The following is a 24,375-nucleotide window of genomic DNA, read 5'->3' on the forward strand; positions in this document are numbered from 1 at the left end:
CAGGTCTTTCAACCACTCATGATATCTTTTTTATTACTTCTAAGAAGTGCCATCACAGATTCTCTCCTCCTGGCACACTACGCCTTCCTTGTGATCCCAAGGACAACTGTCTTTCAACTGGAGGAACTACAGACATGAGATCTAGTGTCCCCACCTGTCAAACCCCAAGTCCCCAGAAAAAAAGGAAGGGGAAGGGCGGCCACGCTCTAACTGTCCCCAGGAACACATGACCACAGGTGAATCTGACCCATCTGCAGATTGCTGCTTGGAGCATTCTGCAACATTTCCACCATTAACGAGCCCCTCTCCCACGGTCTTGGGGAGCAGAGCCAGGGCCTTCGGTACTGCAGGCAAGCACTTGATCACTGAACTACATCTCCAACAGCAAAGGTGGGTTCTTCATGTCTGCTACATGATTGGCATGTTCAGAATGTGTCATTTCACCAAGCTTCATTATATTAGCCTATTTCCCAGGTTTCCTAGCGACTATAGATATAATTTACAGTCAAAGCTTCTAAGCTTTGGCTTTAAGAGAGTACAGTTTGTGTCATTACAATTTCATTAAAGAGATGAAAGCAGGTAAGGTTTTTGGAAACCCAGTGCTTCAGTCTGAGTTGCAAGGTGGTTTAATGAGGATGGATTCAGCTTTGTCCTGGTTCTTGGCAAAGAGTTTCAAAAACCCTTGGAATTTCCTGAGGGTTAGGGAGTGCCTTTGTTCTGTGCCTGAGGTCACTCATCATGGTCCTTTGTCAGGTTCAGGAAGAGGGCTGGTCACCAGAAAGACCACATGATTTAGATGGCTGGGGTTGGAGCCAGCTCCACCTCTTGGGAAGGAAAGGAGTCTGGATATTGAATTCAATGATACAATAACAAGTTAATAGTTTAATCAGTCATGCCCAATGAAAACTTTGACCACTGGCTCAAGGAGCTTCCCTGTTGGTGAAGATGCTGATGTGTAAGCAAGGCGAGGTGCTCTGATCCCTCAGGGAAGGGACATGGAGACACACACACACAGAGAGACACACACGCACGCACACGCACACACACACACACACACACACACACACACACACACGCACAGGCACAGAGTTCCTTTTAGTAAGTGAGGTATTAAGTAGAATTTCAGGTAGTATGGTAAAACTATAGACCATATGGTCTGTAAGAATAAGGTAAGGCTTTTTATGGTAAACAAAGCTTTGAGATTCCCAGAAAACTTTTGAGTTCTCATCTGGGAAGAGAAAGACTTAAAGGTCACACACACTCAGTTGACAAACATGGCTCCCTGCTGTTTTAACATTCATATTTGGAATTAGCTCCATGTAAAAGGAATCTGTCTCTATACAGGCAATCTGCACAGCAAGTGTTATTACCTGTGCTGGAATTCCTGACTTTCAGCTGCCTAGCGACTCCAACCAGACCCCAGAATGAGAGACTCCTTGACTTTCTCCTGTCTTCTTAATTTTCTCTTTCAGTCCCTAGTTAATTACAATAGACTAACCACACATTGGTAACCTCCCACTGACCCAGAGATATGTAGGGATGGGCAGCCTAGATCGAGTGTTTGTGCTTGGGTGTGTATTTGCTTTTGTGTGCAGGGAGGAAAAAAAAAAACATTGAGAATGAGCTCTGCTGCAGCCTCGGACATAAATTCCTTAAATAACTAAGTTCTTAAGTTGTCTTTCAGGGACTGCCTCCAGAGTCCTCTCGGGAGTAGGTGGGAACCAGCTTCATAAAACTGGTTCTGTGCCGAACGAATTCCAGTCGTCATGGGCGGCATTGGGGTTTGGGGATTTTAGCTTTTGATATCAACAGGTCATTGACTGGAAGGTCATGGCTCAGGAAGCTGTGTGATACCTGTTTCTGCTTGTGTCACACAATGCTGAGACTCTCCCTTCACACTATCCATTTGGAAACCAGTTGGTCCTCTCCCCTTCCTAAAAAGGCCCCTGCTGCCAGCACATAGGGGCAGCTCTGGGCAGCTTAGCTCCTGGAGTCTCTGTCAGTCAACCATGCAATAAAGATTTTTTCCCCCTCCTAGCAACACAGTGGCACCAGTACTGGTCTGTATCATGCCTGGAGCCCACAAAAGATCACTGGATCCCTGCACCTTGAGTTACATACAGACAGTGGTTATCTATCACATGAGTACTGGGAATTGAACCCAGGTCCTCTTGAAGAACAGCTAGTACACTTAACCACTGAGCCATTTTCCCAGCCCCTGCTGTTGTGTCTTCATAGAAAGTTACACTCCTGGGGCTGGAGAGATGGCTCAGTGGTTCCTAGCACTCACATCAGGCAGTTTACAAATTTCTGATGTAACGCCAGATCCACATGTTCTAATACCTCTGGTCTCCCCAGACACGTGCACACTCGTGTCAGCAAATCTTTGTGTTATAACAGAACTTTCTGATAAGTTTATCAAACCCAGAGGGCTGTGGAGGTAGCTTAGTCAGTGAAGTGCTTGCTTTGTGAACATGAAGGACTGGGTTCTGGTCCTCAGCACCAGTGGGAAAAGCTGTTAGCAGAGAGTGTGCTTGCGATCCCAGAGCTGGAAGTCACACACGGGAGTCTCACTGTTTAGGAGTCTTGATCATATTCTCCACAGATGAGAAAATTTAAAAGGCAGGGGAAATCCTAGACAGTGGACAGCAACAGGTTATGAACTTTATTATACAAGTAGAGGTACGTGTGTATGGGTATGCATACACACACACACACACACACACACACACACGCACACACACACACACACAGAGAGAGAGAGAGAGAGACAGAGAGAGAGACAGAGACAGAGACAGAGACAGAGACAGAGACAGAGACAGAGACACAGAGAGAGACAGACAGAGGCAGAGAGAGAGAGAGAGAGAGAGAGAGACAGACAGACAGACAGACAGACAGACAGAGACAGAGAGACAGAGAGAGACAGAGACAGAGACAGAGAGACAGAGAGAGACAGAAACAGAGACAGGGAGAGAGGCACACTGAGAAAGATGGCTTACAAGACAGATCCATTTTTCCTCTAGAGGGCTGGAGGTTTTAAGTAGTTTTGGTGGCCCGAGATGCCCTTTCTTTAATTTTGAGTTGACCAGGTTAAACAAAGAAAAGGAAGCTAATAGGCCCACAGCTTCAGGTAAATATTGTCAGGACTCAAGACCTGCACTGAACATATTCGACCAGCCTGAGTGAGTCAGCCAGAAGGGAGGGACCCTGCTGGCTGAAAAAGCATGCCAGGCTTTTGTCTCAAGTCTCAAGTGCGTGAGACAAGCCAGAAGGCTGCCATCTTCATTGTTAGCCTCCTGGTCCTTCTCAGTCCCTGAATCCCCTCCACTGTCCTAGCTCCCAGGCTCTTGTGGTGCCCAAAGCTTCCCAGGCATCCCTCTCCCTAGATACCAGTTCCTGGCATGGGTTTGCCCTGGTCTCACTGCTATACTCCCTCAAGATAGCCCTGCCCATGTCCAGTCTCCTTTCTCTCTGCTCTGGTCTCTACCAGATGCCTCTGGTGCTCTCTCTCCATCTCTCTCTATCTCTCTCTGTTTCTCTCTCTGTTTCTCTCTCTGTTTCTCTCTCTGTTTCTCTCTCTGTTTCTCTCTCTGTTTCTCTCTCTCTCTCTCTCTCTCTCTCTCTCTCTCTCTCTCTCTCTCTCTCTCCTACAGTAAAAACCCTTCTCCTGATCATGGAGTGCCTTTACTGCACTCTTGCTTACAGCTTTCACATACATGTTTACATAGTCAGAAGCACTATTTATATAGACACATCCAAGAGTATTAAGCCTGCAAAATTATTTTTTGTTAAATCTTAACCCGTCTAAACTGCTAGTTCAGTAGTAGTGAGACCATTCATGTTGTTCTTAAGCAATTACCAGAACCTTTTCATTCTGCAGAACACAAAGTCCATACTGGCTTAACCATAACACCCCCTCGGCCTCCTGTGCTCCAGGAAACCACGAGCCTCTGTGTACTACTTTAGATACCTTACATAGGGGGAATTGCACAATGTTTATCTTTTCATGGCTGTCTTATTTTACTAGCTGGACATGCTCATGGCTCACCCACTTTTAAGATACCTTTCATTTTAAGGCTGGATGATAGTCCACATTGTGCGTAGGGAGCACGTTTGCGTATCTTTCCCTGTTCATTGAGAATTGGTTGCTTTTACTTCTTAGCTATTGAAATTTTATATTTATATTGAAAAATATACTGCCATGAGACTCAGTTCATATTGCAGATAAAACTGTGAGATAACTAAAGAGATTTGGCAGGGGTGTGTGTGTGTGTGTGTGTGTGTGTGTGTGTGTGTGTGTATGTGTGTGTGGTTCGGTGGGAGTGGCACTAAAGTAGCCCAAGCTGTCCTTGAATTTTTTGTATAGTATTTCTGTGTAGTAGAAAATATCCTTAAACTCCTGATCCACCTCCCAAGTGCTGGGATTGTAGGTTTTGTATGACCACATGCAGCAAAACACCCCTCTTATTTGTTCACACAGTGCTGAGGGTGGGTCCTAGAGACTTAGCACATGCTAGGTGAGCACTGGACCTAGAGCCTTAGCACATGCTAGGTGGGCATTCTACCATGGTGGACCATTGCCAACTATGTGTTGCTTTACCTTTAATTTACAGTCATTTGGTATGACTGACTGCAACAGGAAACTCGTACCCCATGTCTCATACTCAACCCAGGACTTAGTCTGTTAGATGTGTCAGTGAACTCCATGCCAATTCTCTAGTGGACCTGGGCTTTTGAAGAGCCTCTTCACCTGACTCTGTTGGAGTTGCATAAAGTCAGATGGGCTTTCAGGCATGGAGAGTGCTAAGGTTGGCCCTTGACCAGTGCGCACTGGACACTTGCAGTTCTTTTGACTTGCTACTTTGTGTCCCATTGAGCTCATTGTTGAAATTGCTTTAGTCAAGTCATTTGTATGTTACAGAAATAAATTGGCCTGATGGTCTACAATTGTGTCTCCCTGAAGGTTATCTTCTCAGTCTATTTACTATGTTGCTGCCACAATTACAAATTTATATATAAACAGATTAAAAAAAAATATTTTGTCAGGCTGGAGAGATAGTTCAGTGGTTAAGAGCACTGACTGTTCTTCCAGAGGGCCTGAGTTCAATTCCCAGGAACCACATGGTGGCTCACAACCATCTGTAAAAGAACATGATGCCCTCTTATGGTGTGTCTGAAGACAGTGACAGTATACACATATACATAAAATAGATGAATAAATAAATAGTTTTTTAAAAAAAGTTTGTCTTTTGCTTTAGCCTTATGGTTGTAATGGCCTTTCCTATTCCAAATTAATTCTAAAAGATCCACTTGAACTTCATTTTTTATAATTGTGTATGTATGTATGTATGCATTTATTTATTTTATATGCAGGCGTGTGTGTGCAGGTGTGAGTACATGCTCATAGTCGTGTGGGAGTGTGTGTGTGTGCAGGTATGTGGAGGCCACAGAACAACACCGAGTTTCATTTCTCAGGAGCTGTTCACCTTAGTTTTTGAGACAAGAGCTCCCATAGGGACCTGGGGCTTGCCACTGTAAGCATGTTACTAACCATTCCCTCACTTCTATGTTTTATGCATCTAAAATTTATCTTAATGTCAGAAGGGAGATGGAATATAGGTTTACCTTTTCCCCAACGAGCTAGAAGTCTCCCTAATTTCACTAAAGGAAGAAACTATCCTTCCTTATCTGATAGTAAATGCCATCTTTATCATTGTGTAGGCTGAGTTATACACTAAATTTATTCTCCATTAAGGCCTCTTTGCCATGTATGGACCTTTATAATACCCTTAAAAATGTTTACTGTATATATGTATGTGGGAAGGGGGGGTTATATGTATATAAATACAGGTGTCCTTCCCGTGAGGCTAAAGCTACAGGCGGTTTAAGCAGGCTGATGTGGACTCTGAGAACTGAAACCCAGTCCTCTGCATTGAAGCGTAGTTTTGAAGCACGACACAAACTCTCCTCCAAGACATCTTTACTACTGGTCCTTCTTAGATAAGGCCTCCCTCCGAGGCTCAGTCTCTCCCCAAACTGTACATTCTCCTGCCTTAACTTTCTGCGTTCTGTAGTTACAGATATATGCCAGATATTCTTGCTTAGGATACATATACTTTATTGTTTTTAAATATGCTCTAGGGTTTTTTTTTTTTTGCCATTTTTTATAGTTAATCAACTTTCTTTTATTTTTTTTCCTAGTAGTTTGACTTTCTGCTTGACTCATATAAGTCACAGTGGTGTGAAGGCTTGGCTTTTACTCACCCAGATAGATGCCATGACAGTCCACCTTTCTCTCAAGCCAAGATCACAGGAACCTATAAAAGAAATTTAAAAAGTATTAAACAGACCAAGCCATATTGTGAGTCAGCGCGCAACATTTTCAGTCCAACTCTTAATGTTTAATCCTGAAAGCAGCCGTCAGCAGTCAATGGGAAACTTCTTTGGAAGAGGGCGTGTATCTGACATCAGGAAACCTGTTCCCTGAGCAAGGATTAACTAAGCATTTACCAGTTTCAAACTTCCACCAGAGTCATTCAGGTCTGGCCAGCTGTCCTCAGTACACCACTTAGACGGAGATAAGTAAGAATCAAAAAAAGAAGGAGAGTATGTACTTAAAGTGGCCCACTGGGAAGAGGAACAAACCAGGAGGTACAGGAACTCCCATGTCTGCCTTCAGGGTACTGACAAGGAACAGGAGACACCCACAGTTAAGCAGCACTGCCTGAGACGTCCCTTGAAACTTTCAATCTTTGAATACCACTATCTCAACCAAAGGAAAGGACTCAGGCGTCTCCTTTCCTTTCCCTCCCTCCTGCCTTAGTACAGCTACAAAGAAGTCATGTTGGCTCTGGACCTTTGAGGGCTCCAAGAAAGGAAAAATTATTCCTGGTCTTACAGGAATAGCTTCTGGGAAGTCTCTTTTCACTTCTTATTTAAATCCAGGAGTGTTGCTGTCTACAGTCCCAGCCTGTGAGAGGCTGGGGCAGAAGGATCACCTGGTCTACACAAGGACATCACATTTTAAAATGACAGCAACTAAACCAGAAGAACCGTAAATATCCATTATTAATTTCTTCTAACCCAGAACAGGATGGCATCACAGGGAAAAGGGAGAAAAAGTTGGGGAAGTTGTTCCTCACCCTTAAACCAAGACAAATTCTAGCTGGGTTTGGGCTGATTTCTTGCCTGTACATTTTACAATCCAAGATCCAAGCCTATGCAGCCTGTGATAAATGCCCATGTCTACTCTTTGAGGAGGCCAGGCTAGTCCCAACTAGGCACAGACAGGAAAAGGGTCACTTCCTTGAATCCAGGCACACTCTCCATAAGTAAACATTATTCAGATGTGCTGGCTTGCCTCCAGGGTTGATTCAGAAATACAAGCTGTTCCCACCCATCCTGTGAATAAAATATTCTAAAACTTAAATGGCAGCTCAGGGGCCTATGTCAGAAAAGGGTTAACATGAAATCACATTAATAGTTACTGAAAGTATTTAGCCCTGATTTTTTGTCCATTTTGTGCTCCCTAGTTAAAGGGTCTGACTCTCTATCTCTCTCCAGAGTATAGAGTGGGTACAGAATAAGGTTGCTTCTTGTTGCCAGACAGAACAGGAATTTCCACTTTGGTCCTGAATGCAGCCACGTTCAGAGCTGAGAAGTTTCATATGCGACTGTATCAGGAATGGTCACTTTAACCTCAGCCGTAGATCAATCCATTGATGGCTTTGTAATTTAACGGGCAGTTGGGAAACAATGGAAACATAAGGGGTAAGAGTCCCTAAAGGGAGCAGATCCTGGACAGCATGCCTTGGAGGTCTCTGTTTTCTCCCTGGCACTACCCATCCTGGTCTCCACTTCTTGGCCACCATGAGGTGGGCATTGTCATCTGCTACAGACTCCATTACCGTTATGTCCTGCCTCACATAGGGTGATTAGCAATAGAGCCAGCTGACCTGGCCTGAAGCAAAATCTCTAAAACCATGCGCTGAAAGACATCTTTCCTCCTTTTAAATTCTTCCTCTCAGCTATTCTGTTACAGACAAAAGCTAACACATCTCTTAATTTGAGACCTAAATTGAGTCAGGATTTCCTCATGTGTAAAACAGGGAGAAGGCTGTTGCTAGTGCCGGGAATAAGATAGATTGTACTGTCAGCCGGCACCTTGTGTTTTCACCAGGTGCCAGGAGACAGGAAGAGTGTTAGAAAGTGAGGTCCACAAAGCCAGGGGTTTGTGTAATGTTTATGCACTGGTGTATCTGAAAAAAAAATTTATTCAATGATTCAAACATAACCTCAGAATAACCTAGTTAGTGAGAGCGACATGATTAACAGCATGTCTACTTTGCACAGGAAGATGCTGGGGGCATGGGAAGCTATAGTGCAATCCCCACACAGCTATTGGGTGAACCTACTGAACCTGGGCATCTAGATTCCAAAGGCATAAACCCTCAGTCCCCGTGCTCTGTGGCCCCTGACCCAAACCGATGAGTGTTTGGATCGACAAATGTGGACACTTCTAAGTATTATATTATTAAGCCACCCTTTAAGCTTGTAAAAAGTAAAGAATTACTTCACAGTGCAAGCCAGATGACCTAACAAGAGAGCTTTAAACACATCCTTCCTGAAGGGGATTACAGCAGCTACATAATTTTCTTGTACTTCCTCTTGCTCGAATTTCTACAGATTTCTCAACACCAACAGATTTGGGGACAGTGGTCTGGTTTTCTTTGTATTTTAAAAGTACCATTCTAGGCAGCCTGAAAACTTCCACTTTTAGAAAAACTAGTAACGATTCTTTACAGAACCTTTTAGTCTATTTTTTATGAGGTTTGTGAGGAGTAGAAACTGAAGTTCTTTCAGGGGCAGAAACTCTTCTCTTGCACACACCTCCTGGGGAAGGAGTTTTGCCCCGGCTGCTCAGTTTTCTATCAGCGCAGGACCCAGAACTTCTATATATGGCCATTTGTAATCACAAACCACCTAGATAACTCACCTGCTGACTCAAGAGCCAGGGGAGGTGATTCATGTCTAGTGAATAGAATTCTGTTGTAATCAAAGAAAACAGCGTCTTTTAAAAGAGAAAACCGAGGTTTTCCCAACTCCCCAAGCCCAGTACCCTAATGTTTCTCCTACAAGTATAACTAAAATACTCTTGGAAGGGGAAAAGATCTCGTGGGAGCGGTAGGGGGAAAGTTCTCAACACAGAACTCTGAGCAGAGCCTGACACCTTCCCCTATCCCTTCTTTTTTAAATGTTTTCAAGACTTTTAAGAATGAGAGGCCCCCTGGATGTGAGCTTGGGCCACAAGACTCCAAGATTGGTAACTTCCTCAGCAAGGCCCTTGGGCTCCCCAGATCCCGTCTCCTCTATTTGGATAGAAGGGGAAAGGGCTTGGGGGAAGGAAGGAACGGGGACAGTGCGGGGACCGAGCTGCGCTCACAGAACTAGGGACCGCGCGGGGACCTGCTGCTCCGTGGGTGGAGCGGGCGGCGTGGGAAACTTACCCTTAGGGCGGCGGCAGCGAAGTCCTGGGAGAAGCTTTGTGAAGGTGAGCGCTAGCTCCAGGCTAGCCTGGATGGCTACCCAGACTGCGACCGCACCCTTCCTCAGCCCCTCCTCCTGTTTCTACTCAGGGACCGCCCCGGACCGGCTCGCAAGTGGCTCTTGGATCCCGGATCCTCTTTGCTCCAGCCGCGACCCACCCACCACGCCCCCTCGCAAGCCCTCCTCTTATCCTGTCTCCCCCACGCCCTCTTCCACTCTCCACCCTTCCTCCAAAGCCAAACTTTTTTTTTTCCTCCTCCTCCTCCTCCCCCCTCCTCCTCTTCCTCCTCCTCCTCTTCCTCTTCCTCCTCCCCTCCCCTCCCCCTCCCCTTCCCTCTTCTTCTCTTCCTCCTCCTTCTTTTTAAAATTTCTCACCCTACCCCACCCCGCGCCCTTCAGGCCTTGGCTTATTCTCTATACACCATGGATTCAGAGTTGACAGTCCTCACAGGTATCTTTTTTTTTTTATTAGATATTTTATTTACACTCAGATGCCATCCCCTTTCCCCATCCCCCCCCACCTTAGAAAATCCCTATCCCATGCCCCCTTTCCCTTTTTGCATTTATACATTTTTTTTTATAAAAATGTTAATCATAGGCTTTATAAGTTTGGTACTGTTCAATCAGAGGTGTAACCCACTACCCAACCTCGATATATCAACTATCTTTGACTGGTGGAGATACATGAACATCTGCCTCCCTGTCTCCCCCCCCTCTTTCTCTCTTTCATCACCTAGCTTCTCCTCTCCTTCTCCTCCTCTTCTTACTCCTTCTCTTCCTCTCAGTACTCCTCCCACCTTAGCTCCTCCTACATATCACCCTTCCTGTTAAAATGAAACTTTTCTCTCAAAAGTAACACTAACCTAGAGGGTCCTTCGTGCCAGGCACCATTATTCTAAATCCCACATAATAACCACGCTACAAGACAGATGCGGTTGTACTCATTTTATGAGTAAGGAGTCACACAGGCAAAGGAGGTCGAGTCACACAGAACGGCAGAGCTAGATTTTGAACGCAGGAGTCTGGGAAGTCTCTCCAATGGGCCTGTTGGCGCTAAAGGGAGAATTGGAGCTTAGAGAAGCTCCGCGGTGTTTTAGAGCCCTTCGGGACCACAGGTAAGTCAAGGAGGATAAACATTAAAGTCCACTAGAATGGCCCTTTTGTGTCTTCTCCCCACAATTAGAGTCATTTGAAAACAGAGAACCTCAATTGAGAAAAGTGACTCCCTAAAATTGGGGTTGTGGGCAAGTCTTTAGGGCGTTGTTTTCTTAATTAGAGGTTAAGGTGAGAGGGCCCAGGCCATTGTAGGTGGTGCTACCCCTGGGCTGCTGGTCATGGATGCCTTTAGGGCAATAGACTGATCAAGTCCTGGAGAGCAAGATAGGATTTAGCATTCTTCCCATGGCCTCTGCGTGAACTCTTGCTTTCAGTTCCAGGTTCCCTGTCTGGGTTCCTGTCCTGACTTCTTTCAGTGGCAGGGCGTGCTGCAGAAGCATAAACTGAAACAAACTCCTTCCTCCTCAAGTTGCTTTTTGCCACAGTGGTTTTATCCCAGCAATAGAAACCCCAAGACAGTCACTTAATATCAGGGCAGTCGTGCGTGGAATAAGTCAGATGGCATGTTTGTGTGTGTGTGCACGCGTGAGCGAGTGTGTGTGTGTGTGTTCACAGGCACAGTGGAATGTGAACTCCGGTGGTTAAGTGTTGTGGGTAGCCCCAGCCTCTTGTTTTGATGGTAGTTCCACTTTCCTGGGAGGGGCTGCAGAGGAGGAGGAGTGAATCAGTTCTTTTGTGAACCTTCTGTCCAATTGAATTTGTAAACTAAAGGCTAGAGCCAGTGATTGGGCAGTAGAAGGGGAGGTGGAAAAAAGGCTTAGGGGAGGAGTCAGAAGGGGAGGAGTCAGAAGAGGAAGTCGACTGGAGAGAGGCAACGGAGGTGGAAGGACAGCGGAGGAGAAGAACATGGCCTGGAAAAATCGCAAGTTGTAAGGGATCTCATAGCTGGGGAATAGAGTACTACAGTGGTAAATCTGCCCAATCTAGGCCTCCAGTTTATATCCATAAATACTGAGTTGTGTTTTTCTTGACTGGACTTATTTGGGTTGGAGATTTACCACAACAGTTCAGCTTAGTGGCAAGTGCCTTTTACCCACTGATCCCTGTAGGTGGTCTGGTCAGGTTTGAAAACTTACTAACAAGCTTGACCATGTGGAACAGATTGCTGGTCAGTCATAGGGAAGGTAATTTAGTTGGTTCTTACAAAACTAAATATACTTATTATTCAATCCAGGAATTGCACTTACTGCTGTTTGTCCAAATACCACGGAACCTATGTACTCACTAACAACTACACGTGGATATTTATACCAGTTTTACTCGTAACTGTGGAAATGTGAAAGCAACCAAGATGTCTTTCAACAGGTGGATGGGCAGGAGACTGTGGTACATCGTATACTGGAATTTTATTTAGGGCCCAAAACACTTTTGAAACATTTCTCAGTGGGAGGTTGAGGGTATATCTTACATCTGGTTTTGAACAACTTTTGGAAATTGTCCCAGAGGCTGGACCCTAATAAACTTTTATCATGTGTTGACTAGTTTTAGAACCTGATTGCTTTAAACCAAAACAGAACTAAGGATGAAACTTCTGCCAGAAAGAAAGAAAGGCTTGCAGCATGGTTCTGTCAGATTACGTAAACTGAGAGATGGGACTCTTTCAGCACAAGCACAATCAGGTAATAGGAACCTGAGTCCAATAGTAAGCTACCCACGGTCTGCTTTTTAAGGCTTTGAAATTCGGGTATTCATTTGAAATTTTAAAAGAAAATTATCAAGGGCACTTGCCTCAGAATGGTTGTAGGATAAAGTAGAAATTGTAACAGGGCCATGGTCCTTGGTTGTTTGCCAGACATACTCAGTCCATCATTTGACATTGTCCCTAGACTGTGACAAGGCTATTAACCCAACGCACTATCCTGATGGGCTTTTGTCAGAGCTCTCTCCAGCTCATTTGAGGAAAGTATCTATAAAAGACATTCATTCTGGTATCCTAATATGAGGTAGAGACATACAAATCTCTATTGTGAACTTGTCATGATTTGTAAGACCCTCAGTTTCATGTGGCTGAGGGTAGTAACATAGGCTGGCTATTGGTTCCTCCCTCAGTTTCCAGTTTTAAAATCCCCATGAGACACTGTAAATTCTAAATAGAGATGAATATTCTGCCACTCAAAATTCCTAAATTTTATGGCCGTGAAACTTCAAATCTCAGAAGCATGTTTTGTAGCCAATCTTAAAAGTTTAGAAACTGGTTTTTGGAACTGTTCCTTCCTGCGCTCTAGAGAAATGCACTCCAAGGCTGAGCGCTGTCAGGTATGGGGTAACAATATGGGAGTAGGACTTGAAGAGGGTTTGGAGATTGCAGTAGGGAATTTAGGGGCTTGAACATGGATGGCGTCTCTTCTCCAGCTTTTATAAAAGTGTGCTGAGTTTTCAGATCTTGCTGAGTTTGCAAATGTGCCAACCGAGCCATGCTGGGCACTGTCCTTGGCAGTGTTTCATATTATCAGAGGGTAAAGGCACACAAATGCACAGGCTTGCAGAATGCCAAAATTGCTTGGGCTCAGTCCTATTCTGTCTCAGCCGCTGTGTCCTTCACAAGCCAATAAACTCATTTGGAGATCTGATCATCTGGGTGGCATTTGAGAGACACTTAGCCATCCTTTGCTTGTGCAACAGAGAAAGACTTAGCCCTGCTCACACTGTGTCAGGGATCTTGGGGAGGGTTGATGACAACATTCATCCTACTGAGCTCACATGGGAATTACATTATTTATTTCTCTTTGTTCTGACCGCAAAAGCAAGGCTAGATCCAAGACTATAATTTATTCAGCATCTGGCTCGTAGCAGAGTTAGTATGTTTCAGATTCAAAAGTAGTTTTTCTCTTTTTTTTTTTTAAAAAAAGCCTCAGGTTGAGGAATACTGTACCAGCTCAGTGCAGTGTCTATGCTCATGAGATGAATAATGAAAAAAGAACAGAGTCAAGCAAACAGAGGACAACCAGGCCGTCATTTATTATTGATACAAATTTATATAGTGGCATATGCTATTGGAGAAATCAGAAATTCGTAACACACAAATTCATACAAAAAAAAAAGTCATTTGAGGATCAAGAACACAGGTTGACAGCACCACAAACGTTTTCCTCAAGTCTGAGCAGGGAATAACCAGGAATAACAAAAACCTACAGGAGACCGAGAACGCTTATTGTCAAGATTGTGCACTTTGCCACATAATTTCCCACCCAGCAATAGGACCCTGCAGGGGTTTTCCAAAGACCTTGGTACAATAAAGGGACAGGCAAGGCAGAAAAATGGTGCAAACAGTTTTGACCTTCACAGTCAGCACCTGGCGGCAAGGAGCAACCCTACTGAGGGTTTTTTCTGTTCTTCTCACCTGAAGGTAAGATCTAAAAGGTTAGTAAAAACACACACAAGGCATTAGTGAAGAAGTAAGAAACAGCTGAAAGCAAAGCTTTCACTGAAATAGAACCCACATTAGTCATCAAATTATCCAGTCCCAAAGATGAAGTACAACACGCAAATGAAATGAACGATTCGACATCACTCAAAAGGCAAATCTCATCTCTACATTTCTTAACGCTTCCTGCATCCACAAGAGAAGGCTGGCTTCTAATAAAGTGGCTGTAGGGGCGAGGCTGGGAGGCAGGGCTATTTTAGGGGCTGTTCATCAAGAATTCACCACGACCAGGTCCACACAGGCTCATGTCTTTCACTGCCCACCTTGTACACAAAGGATTTAGCCTCCCCACGCCAGGCTCTGCTGCCTCTTCACAAGTATGTGTCCCACTGGGTGTAAAGCAAGGTGTGTGTGGAGCCCATTGAAAGTCCCCACTCTACTGTGTGAACATCCTGGCAGGTGTGACCAGTAATGGGCCAATGGGAAGCTGCTTTACAGATGACTGGCTCCCTGTCTATGCTCTAGCCCCCTCGGTTGTCCTGGAGATTCAGGGTGTGGTTCATCAGCTTTGCTGCATGAGATGGGTATCAATTCCAGATTCCTGAAGCGATTCCAGAATTTCTGCCCTGAATTATGCAAGCTGGTCTGAAGTAGCACCTGACCAGCCAGGAATTTCTGGGCTCAACTAACCTCTCCTGTCCTGAACACACTGCATTACTCTTGAAATGTGAAATCGGCTTTCTCCCAAACCTCTTGTTCTGGAAGCCAATATGCAGCTCATACAGTTTCGCAACCATTTCTGTTTCTGATTCCTCAGAAATACCACCAGCCATACCCACTTAAACGTATGCTCTTTTCTCTCTCTCTCTCTTAGTTGAAAGAGTATTTCAGAATCCAAATACAACAGCGACATTTCTACACGCCCTGTAATACTGCCAGCATCCGTCTCTCCTCCTCTTCCTCAGCTTACTCCCTGTCATTCACTCAGCATGCCGTCCATTCATTCACTCAACAAACATTTCTGGCATGCGTGTAATGTGCAAGGCACTACTGAAGAAAGGAGAGCTGTGGCTCACACAGGCTCTGCTCTCAAGCTTGGGGATCTGCAGAGTTGCCTGTAAAATTTTCATGGTTCGTTCTTTCTCGATTTTAGTAGGAGTCTGGAATGTTCTCAGAGTTTGGGTCATTTCCATACAGATACTACACAACTCGGATGCTCTGTGATTGACTCACTGATAGGATGGATGTGCCATGCACCGGAAAAGCATTCGCTTCTGGCTAATGGAATTGTGCCTCTGGTGAAAACACAATGTGCACGCTTCAGGTTTTACCAGTAAGGTAGAAACAGACAGAAAACAAAAGCAAGTTGTGTGCAATGCCACTCACAGAATATTCAAGTCGATATTTGAACACTATGCTATGTAAAAGCCACATGTATGTGCGTTGTCATGTACTGATGTGGGGGAAATCAAGTGCCTGAGCTACCAGAAAAGAACCCCCAGAGAGAAGTTCCTGGACCATCGCACCAGGGACAGTGCCTCATGTATATGGGTTAACTCTGGTTTCATTCCTACCTCCAGAAAATTTGCTTACTCAAATAATTTGCTTACTTTCCAAAAAGCACTAACAAAATGAAAAACCTCAAACACACGAGCTCCCATTGCATTGAAGAACCACAGATAGCCTGGGGAAGTGGGGTTGAGTTTTAAAGTATTTCTGGCACTCAGAGGCTGTGGTACTCTGAAGCGTTCTTCATCACCCTGGCTGGAGCCCTCCCCTTTAAGTACACATAGACAAGCACAGTCTAGAGCATGTTGAGATCCCCATCAAAAAGGTCTCTAGAAAAGCCAAGTGTACTTAGAGGCCAGGCCACATAGGGCAGTAAGTAGAAATAGTACACAGATATCTAAGTTGTGCTGATCAGAATCGTTAGTGGAATCTGTGTGTCAGCATTCTGTATTCTGTGTCTAGAAGTCCAGAAAAGCCCACACAGAAGAAAGCTGGGCAGAGGAAGAAACTAAAGGCTTTGTATGCTCCGGTATCTGCTGCCCATGGAGCCCAGCTTTCTCGATTCAATCAGTGAAGCTTACCGTCTGGTTTCTGTCCTAATTCTGAAACACTTCTACAGTCAGCCTTACAAAGTCGCTCTGTGTGACCACTGAGGCTGTTACAGGGACCTGTAGGCATACCCCTACCCGGACACTCTGGGGGAGGGAGTGTCTCAGTGGTTCTGTTTCATGAGGTAGCTCAGTTGTGACTTGATGCATGCGATGTGTGCTGTCTGCCGCTCAAAGCTAGTTTTCCCTTTTTTTTTTTTAATTTGAAAGATTATAAAAATACCAGTATTTCTCCTTGTTTTTATAAAAATGATTTTAGAAAAAATGAAAATACACCTCGGGTCTTCTCATTAAACTTCTGTCCCATCTTGTAAATTGTTATGGACTCTGACCTCCAGATTCAGTTTTTTTACTCTAGCACCTTTGAACATATAATACCCCTCACTGTCACTCAGTATGTTGACGTTGCGCACAGTACAGTACTGTCTGTTGGCATTCTTCTCCACCTTGTCTGTGTTTCTCTTGGCTACATCCACCTTGGTATTCAGGGGGTATTCCTCCAGAGTGTCCTCTGGAGGCTGTTTCTTCTTTTGCTTCTGGCATTTCCTAGTGACGAAACAGACCACCAGAAACAGCAACAGAAGAAGCATGATGGCGGCCAGGGCACTGCCAATAGAGGCTCCAGTTTGTGACAGGGAAGCAGCTATAACAGGCTCCTGCATCTCCAGGTTCAGGGACTTCATGTTGGTGCCGTTCTTGACTTGGTCTCCTTCGTTGTCATAGATGAGGGAGTCATCAAGAGACAACCAGCCACTGGGGTCCACCAGGTCCCTTCGGTGGCGCCTCAGAGAGGCCATGAGGGAGCGCTGGACCCGAGGCCTTGAGATGCTGTCAGGGCCGATGATGTAGATCACCTGGAGATACCACTGGTGTCCTGCTTCCACCTGCAGGACAAGAGAGACAGAGACAAGACACAGGTTGTCCAGAGGTCATTTCAGAAGAAGGGAAATGGAAAGACATCTGCTACGATAAGACTGGACTGAGAAATGGTCTTAAAGTATTAAAGATGAATGTTCTAGGTCCTAAGATGGAACTGAATTAGGTTAGGAACTGAATTAGGTTAGGGATTGTGTTTCATTTCCAGATTAAGGTGATCTTAGATATACACATTCTTTTCTATGTCCTCACTTATGTAGAATAGCCTACTAATTTATTTCATGGTCTCTTTAGCTAAATGAATGCTTATGAGTTACTGGTCTTTATTAATAGCAGTGAAATAACACTGTTAGCCATTGCATTTATTCTCCGTGCCCTTTGATCGCTCCTTATGTTAGCTTACTACTTACTGATGACGTACAGTTAAAATGGAGTCAGGCAAGAAATTTTCACTAAACAATTCTGAGCACAATATACAGATTCCTGACAAGAATTTGCTGAACTTGAACACTTCCTGGATCACTCCCAAGAGGACCACCATGGAGCTCTTGACTGCCTCCTCATCTGGCTGTCTGGGAATGCCTCATGGCTTTGAAATAACTTCAAATGATTAGTGATAGTCCTGAAACCCAAGGTCATGGATAGCTACTTGGAGATAGAATAATGCAAAATTTGACCTTGTTGTTTCATGTTTGTTGCTATAACTTAGGGTATTTCCCCCCATCTGATGCTGATCAGTTGTATCTCTAACTTGAACATTGTACTTAGGACTTTGTTTAGTGTTTTTCCAATGCCTGTAAAATCAGCTGGTTCAGCAGACAGCCCCAAAGGTAGCAATTTAAAAGAACACAGGAAAAAAATCAGAAAAGCCCATGTACTGATGGACAATGACAGACGCTCAGATGCAAATCCAAGAATTTCATCCTTGCTTTGCTCTACTGAGGCTAGGGAACACTTGTGAGTGAATGATAGGCTTAATAACAATGCAAAAGGCCTCCCAGCAGAAGGTTATCAAAAGAAACAGAGTCACCTTATAGAGGGCATCTACTTTGAGGGTAAATCCATCCACGCCGGGCATGCTGCTGACCACCTGGAAATCGGGCAACTCGGAAGCAAAGTGGGCCTCAAAAGGCACATCGTGGAAGTACTTGTCGGTGACCTCTGGCTGGCTACGGTCCTATGATTAGAAAGAGCAATAGATAAGACATTTGACAGGTGATACTGAGAAGAGGGGGATGTTCTTCCTCCTTCTGTGTGTTGGGTGAGGAGAATGTGTACTGAGCAAGGTTTCTCTCCAAGTCAGTGCTGCCTCTGGACACCACAAAGGGAGGATTCTGGAAGGTTCTGTCTAATCTGTTTTTCACAGACCACAGCTTAGTCAATTGTATGTAAATGTGTGTGTGTGTGCACATGCATGTGCACATGTGTGTGATATTTTGATGTTGTTAGTCATCCACAAAGGCCTTGACACGAGTCTTGTGGATGAATTCATTTTGCTTGTTCAAAGGTTGAACATATGCAGCTGACCACTGGTTCTCAAGCTACTTAGTCTTAGGGTTCTTTCCACAGCTAAAATCCAAACATCTCAACGAGCTTCTATTTATGTGATTTGCATCTATCAACATTTACTATGTTAATAGTTAAACCTGAACAATTCAATAAAATCCCCCTGTATTAATTCATTTTAAATTTACAATGAAAAGTTCATTACATGCTGACCTAAATGATAATTTTTAGTGAAACATACCCACATTTATCTCTTTCCCCAAAGTGGTCTGTTTTTTTGACATTCTGCTAAGTGCTTTTGCATTCAGTCAGTTGTTTTGTGCTAGTTTAAATTTTAAATATTTAAAAGTATGCTATTTTAGCTGATATATGAAGAAAATCTAGCTTCAAACACAGCTATACAGTTGGAACTTTTATAATTTTATATGAAAAATATAGTATAAAATCTTTTAAAATATATTATATATTATTTTATATAAAATATAATATTTTATAATATATTATTATAAAATAATAATATATTGTACTAATATACTTATATTAATATAATAATTATTATATATTATTTTATATAAAATATATAAAAGCTATATATTTATAACTTTTCTAGGTAATTTAGGATATGTGATATATATATACACACATATATGTGTGTATATATATATTTACATATATATTATGCCTATATATATATATTAGATAGATAGATAGATAGATAGATAGATAGATAGATAGAGATAAATGATACAGTTGTGTGTTATATGGACATGCTAGTGTGGGAGTGTGTACTTGTGTGTGGATTCCTAACATTGATATTGGGTATGTTCCTCAATCACTTTTTCACCCTAATTTTGAGATGAGTTTTTCACCAAAATTGGAGCTCCTTGACTGGATGGCCAGTGAGTTACAGATATGCTCTTGTCTCTGTCCCTTCTGTGCTAGTATTATAGGTACCCACTCTTTATGTTGGTTATGAGGCTCAAACTCAGTCCCTCACACTCGAATGGCAAGCACTTTACTGATTGAGCTGTACTCTCACCCTTCCCTAGATATTCTTCAAAACTTGGTGATATTTTCCCCCTCCTCCTCCTCCTCTTCTTCTTCCTCCTCCCCCTCGTTTTCCTCCTTCGATAGTGTGTCTGTTTGTGTGTGTGTGTGTCTGTGTGCACACACACACACATACACAATTGAGTGCTTGACCTGTGCCAGAAGAGGGCATTAGATTCCCTAGGGGTTGTGAGTGTCCTGATGTGGGTAATGGGAACCAAGCTGAGTCTTCTGCAAGAGTAATACATGCTCTTAACCACTGAGCCATCTCTCCAGCCTCCAAGGACAAGGTAGAATCTGAATTCTACTACTAAACTTTCTGGTGAGGATGTGTGTGTGAAAAGGGCAGAGCGCCATTGTATTAGGGGAGCAATTTTAACCGCGTAGACACTTGGAAGGAGTGTAAGTGCCACTCAGGGCCTTTGAACCAACCTGAAGAAAGACTGGTTTAGAGTTTCCTTTTTCTGGAATATCAACAACAGCATACCTCGCCACCCACCATAACCAGTAAACTGGAAATGTTGTAGGTAACTGGCCAGAGAAAGAACAATAAAAACAAATATAGAGGAAAAGAAACTGTTTTCATTAGGATTCGCAGCCAAGACAGTGTCTCACTGGCTGCTCCTCAGCTTCAGCACAGGAAGAGCGTACCAGCAGCAGGAATCTGTGCTTCAGGTGTTTATTAGGCTGAATGCATCCGTACTGTGGCCCTTCATTGTAGATTGTCCCCGTAGGGTCAAAGAAAGGCACGTAGCCATCCTTGCCGGTACAAAGATAGACTTTCTCCAGCTGCAGTTTGTAAGCAGAATGAAGGTTTTGTTCAGGATTCCAAAGGACTCGGCCGTAAAGGATCTGACCTGGAAAGATTGAAAAGTACCGGCTAGACTGAACTTAGAGGTTAAAGAGAAAGACGTGTCAAAGGCAGAGAGGACTTAACACACTTCCTCACAGTGAAAAGTGCCCTTTCTGTGAAAAGCTCTGACCCCACGTGCCCCTGAAATACCCATTTCATCATTTATTGCTCCTCTAATTCGTTGGTATTCCGGAAACATTTATGACATGGCAGCCACTCAGCTCTGCACGAGGGATACAGAGGTGAGTGACATGCAAATGAGGGGACAGAAATGAGAGCAAAGAGATTAATAACATTTATTGATAGCATTTATCAAATTCAGCAATTGCCACATACTATACTAAGCTTTTCTCACACAGTAAAAGGCATGGGGGTGCTTATAGCCTTCTAGCTGAGGAGACTGAGGCACCAGGTGGCTGAGTGAATTGTCAAAAGTCACCACAATTGCAAGTGTTGAAGGTAGGATTGAGACTGGGGGCACTTTGCCTTGGTGACTCACTCTGATAGCTTGTACAAGACTGTATGTCACCTACCATGACAGAGGAAAGGGCTTGGGGTTAAAGGGGTGCAGGGCTATTATAGAATCTGCTTTGGGAGAGATGTAGAGGGGTTTGAGGAGAGGTGATCTCTGAGCTGTCTCCTGAAACATGAGCAAGCATTTGTCAGAACATTTTGGGGAGGGAGACAGGACGGCATACTCTAGGCAAAACAAGTCCATGGAAAAGTGCTAAGCACTGGGTTGGTGTGAATCCTAGTGTGGAAACTTTCTTTTAAGGTATCTCATATGGTCTCAAGTTCCTTATAATTTTTTTTTATTTAATTCTTATTCACCTTATTTCTTCCAAGAGCTCAAAAGATAGGTCTGTCATTGTTCCCTTAAGTGACTTATGCCAGGGAGGTTCACGGTAACAGAAATACAGCTGAGAGGCAACAGGGGTAATACTGAGAGCTCTTCAGGGAGTTCTGAGTTACCCAACTCACACACCATGTTCTGATGTCAACAAGCATTAGAAATGCCAGTTCTCTTACCACCCACACCAGTGCTTTCCCATGGTGCAACACTGCCAGTCTCCAGAGCACTGGGACTGTGATGTCATCTATAAATTGAAGGAAGAATGTGGGTCTTTTCCTTACTTCTACCTTGCCTGCCCTAAAATGGAGGCCTGAGAGATGTTTCCTGAAGAGCTAGCTGACTGAGGTATGGGTAAAGATATGCATCTAGCCCTGGGACTCATGCAGAGTCCCTCACTATCAAGGCAGAGCCACTGACCACAGCTGGAGGAAGAAACTCACCTTTGGAGAAGGCGCCTTTGTAATCCATCTCTGCCAGTGACATATCAGATATGTTGGGATCCATCAAGAATACCTTCTCATTATTGCAGAGCTGAAACTCAGTATTGAGCGAGTACACAACTGGCACAGGCCTGTTGGTCTGCTGGAATGCAATGGGTATCAGGAACCTAGATGGGGGGAATGAGAGCCACTTTAGGGCAGGGTCAACCTCCCATGGGCATTTGAGTTATCCTCTTTGCCTGGCCCTTTTGGCAGTGCAGGAAGCTTTGCTGTGGGGGCTGACCATGTACTGAATGTCTTCATGAGGATAATCTGCTCCTTTATTCATTTTTAATTTTTGAGACAGGGTCTCATGTAGTTGAAGACAGTTTTGATATTTCCCTCCTCTTTCCTTTCAGGTGCTAGAGGAATAGGCATGCATCCCACCACCCTACACACTCAGTTTCTATAGTGCTGAGATTGCTTCAACACTCTGCCAACTGAACCATATCCCTAGCCTAGCCTAGACTTACCAGGATAATTTAGTCTTTAGAACTCATTGGTACCATTTGCACTTTTTTGCCCTCACAATATCTCTCTCTCTCTCTCTCTCTCTCTCTCTCTCTCTCTCTCTCTCTCTCTCTCTGTGTATGATATGTATAGGGTGAATGCATGCATGTGTGGGGGGCATATGTCTATGTATCCACATGTAGAGGCCAGAGGTTGATGTTAGTTGCTTTCCAACTCTCTGTCGTATAAAAAATATATATTGTGTAAAAAGATTAATTAAAGAAAAGATAGAGGGGTGATAGAAGAAAGGACTCAGTATCGACTACTCTGGTGTGCACATATGCACAGGTGCATACATGAATATGTGCATATACACACATACACATATATACACACAAATAACAATAAAAACCAGGGAGAGACTGAAAACACAGAAAGCCATTTGAAAGCGACATGAAGCACCATCATAAAACAAACCAGGGAGTCTAAGAAAAACCATGCTGTTAGAGGGCCACTTGGGTAGGAGAAAGGAGAGCTTGTGTAGAGAGCACTGTCAGTGTCTGGACAGGGCCAGTCAGTGGACATAGTGATGCATGCCTTTAACCCAGGACTTGGGAGGCTGAAAGCATGAAGACTGGATTCATGTCCAGCCTGGGCTATATAGGAAGGTCAAGCCCAGTCTGGGCCACCCAGCAAGACTCCTCAAAAACAAAGCAAAAGAACACCATACCCCAATAAAATAAACAAAAATAAAAACAAAACCCCCAAAGCATTAGGAATATTCTGTTTCTTAAGGCTGGGGCTAAATACAAATTAGTTACATATAAATTTCCTGGAATAGCTAAAGGATTTCATAACTAAACTTCTTTTAGTGAAGAATAAAATTTCTTAGCATGTCCCAACAGATAACATGCCTGTGTCCTTTGTATTTTCCTGTCACTATCTCTCCTCTATGTGGCTAATGTGGATACTCTGAAGTGCTATCCCAACCACCAATTATGGCGCTTAACATCCAGACAGATAAGCCATGTAAATCTTTCCCTCTCTGTGCCCTGACTCCCTTACCTTCCATGGGCTTTGTTCCTAATGGCAGCCGCCTGCTTTCTACTATGGACAAGCACCCCAGATTCCATTTTCAAACACCTCACTCATTATCTCCTGTATTTTCAGCATCTCCCATCTCTTATCACAGCATTAATTCTTCAACCCATAGCAGGTGTTTCCTGAACACTCTTCCCAGAGCATCAAGGACCTGGGACAGTTTTACACAGCCATAGTATACAGAGATGTCTACACATCACCTGGGAAAACAGTGTGCCAACTTTTTAATTTCAATACACACCAACCAGTTGATCCAGCTGTCTTACTCCTAGGTATTTACAGAAGAAAACACAAAACATGTGTTCATTTAAGGCTTGCACATACATATTCAAGGCAGATTTATTTTTAAAAGAAGTTCCAAGTTGGAAAGAAACCCAACTGCCTATCAAATGATAAACTGATAAATTGCCATTTCCATACCATGTAATACAACTCAGCAATAATAGAAAGAAACTACTTACACAGTAGTGCAGAAAACCAAATAAGCTTGCCAAGTGAGATGATCCAGAGAAAAGTAACTGAGATTGTATGATAACGCTTACATAAGGTTCTAGAGAATTCAGTCTCCTGGTTACAGACAACAGATGAAGGGACACCCAGAGAAGGGGACAGATGGAGGTGTGAGGAGACTTTTGGAGGAACTGGCTGTTTATTGTCTTGATTGCAGTGATATTTCACAAGTACACACATATGCACATATGTCAATATGGATTGAATGCATGTCATATGTTCACATCTGTAGTTTGCTTACCATCAATAATGCAGCCATTAAAAGACGACTTAGCCTGCTTGCCTGGCTGTACTCACGGCCCTCTGCTTACTTCCTCTGCTCCCTCAGACCTCAGTGTTCCTCTCATTTCTGACCAATGTTGATTCAGTCAGATGCCTACCTTGTCAGGCATAGTCACCCAGTTTACCAGTTCTCACTTCTTTAGAATCTATAGGCTCTGCTTGCCTTCCTTGTTTAGTGGATGAACTGTCTTGGCTCCAAGCTAATGTTAGCCCTTCCCTCGTGTCCTGTGACTGTCCCTCTACTGCTGTCTCTCTTCTACTGCAGCATGCAAACA

General features: G+C 43.8%; 2 protein-coding genes and 1 long non-coding RNA gene across 4 annotated transcripts in view; 1 reads left to right on the plus strand and 2 right to left on the minus strand.

The window, feature by feature from the left end:
• Positions 1–9,655, minus strand: part of Anxa3 (annexin A3) — a 47,688-nt gene extending 38,033 nt beyond the window's left edge. The window contains exons 1-2 of the mRNA XM_076926447.1: positions 9,507–9,655; positions 6,265–6,317 (exon numbers count right to left, since the gene is read on the minus strand). Coding sequence (XP_076782562.1) covers positions 6,265–6,279 — 15 coding nt within the window. The 5' untranslated portion in view covers positions 6,280–6,317; positions 9,507–9,655. The remainder of the gene's footprint in view (positions 1–6,264; positions 6,318–9,506) is intronic.
• Positions 9,656–11,396: 1,741 nt separating this feature from the next.
• LOC143439837 (uncharacterized) lies at positions 11,397–18,701 on the plus strand. The gene is made up of 2 exons (XR_013107865.1): positions 11,397–11,531; positions 11,837–18,701. It is a non-coding gene; the product is annotated as an uncharacterized LOC143439837 (long non-coding RNA).
• Fras1 (Fraser extracellular matrix complex subunit 1) overlaps positions 13,597–24,375 on the minus strand; it is a 400,677-nt gene continuing 389,898 nt past the window's right edge. For both annotated transcript variants that reach the window (XM_076926449.1, XM_076926448.1), the window contains exons 71-74: positions 21,719–21,885; positions 20,224–20,429; positions 18,050–18,196; positions 13,597–17,027 (exon numbers count right to left, since the gene is read on the minus strand). In XM_076926449.1, coding sequence (XP_076782564.1) covers positions 16,434–17,027; positions 18,050–18,196; positions 20,224–20,429; positions 21,719–21,885 — 1,114 coding nt within the window. In that variant the 3' untranslated portion in view covers positions 13,597–16,433. The remainder of the gene's footprint in view (positions 17,028–18,049; positions 18,197–20,223; positions 20,430–21,718; positions 21,886–24,375) is intronic.

Source organism: Arvicanthis niloticus, chromosome 27, assembly GCF_011762505.2.
Source record: "Arvicanthis niloticus isolate mArvNil1 chromosome 27, mArvNil1.pat.X, whole genome shotgun sequence".
In the NCBI taxonomy this organism is placed as follows: Eukaryota; Metazoa; Chordata; class Mammalia; order Rodentia; family Muridae; genus Arvicanthis; species Arvicanthis niloticus.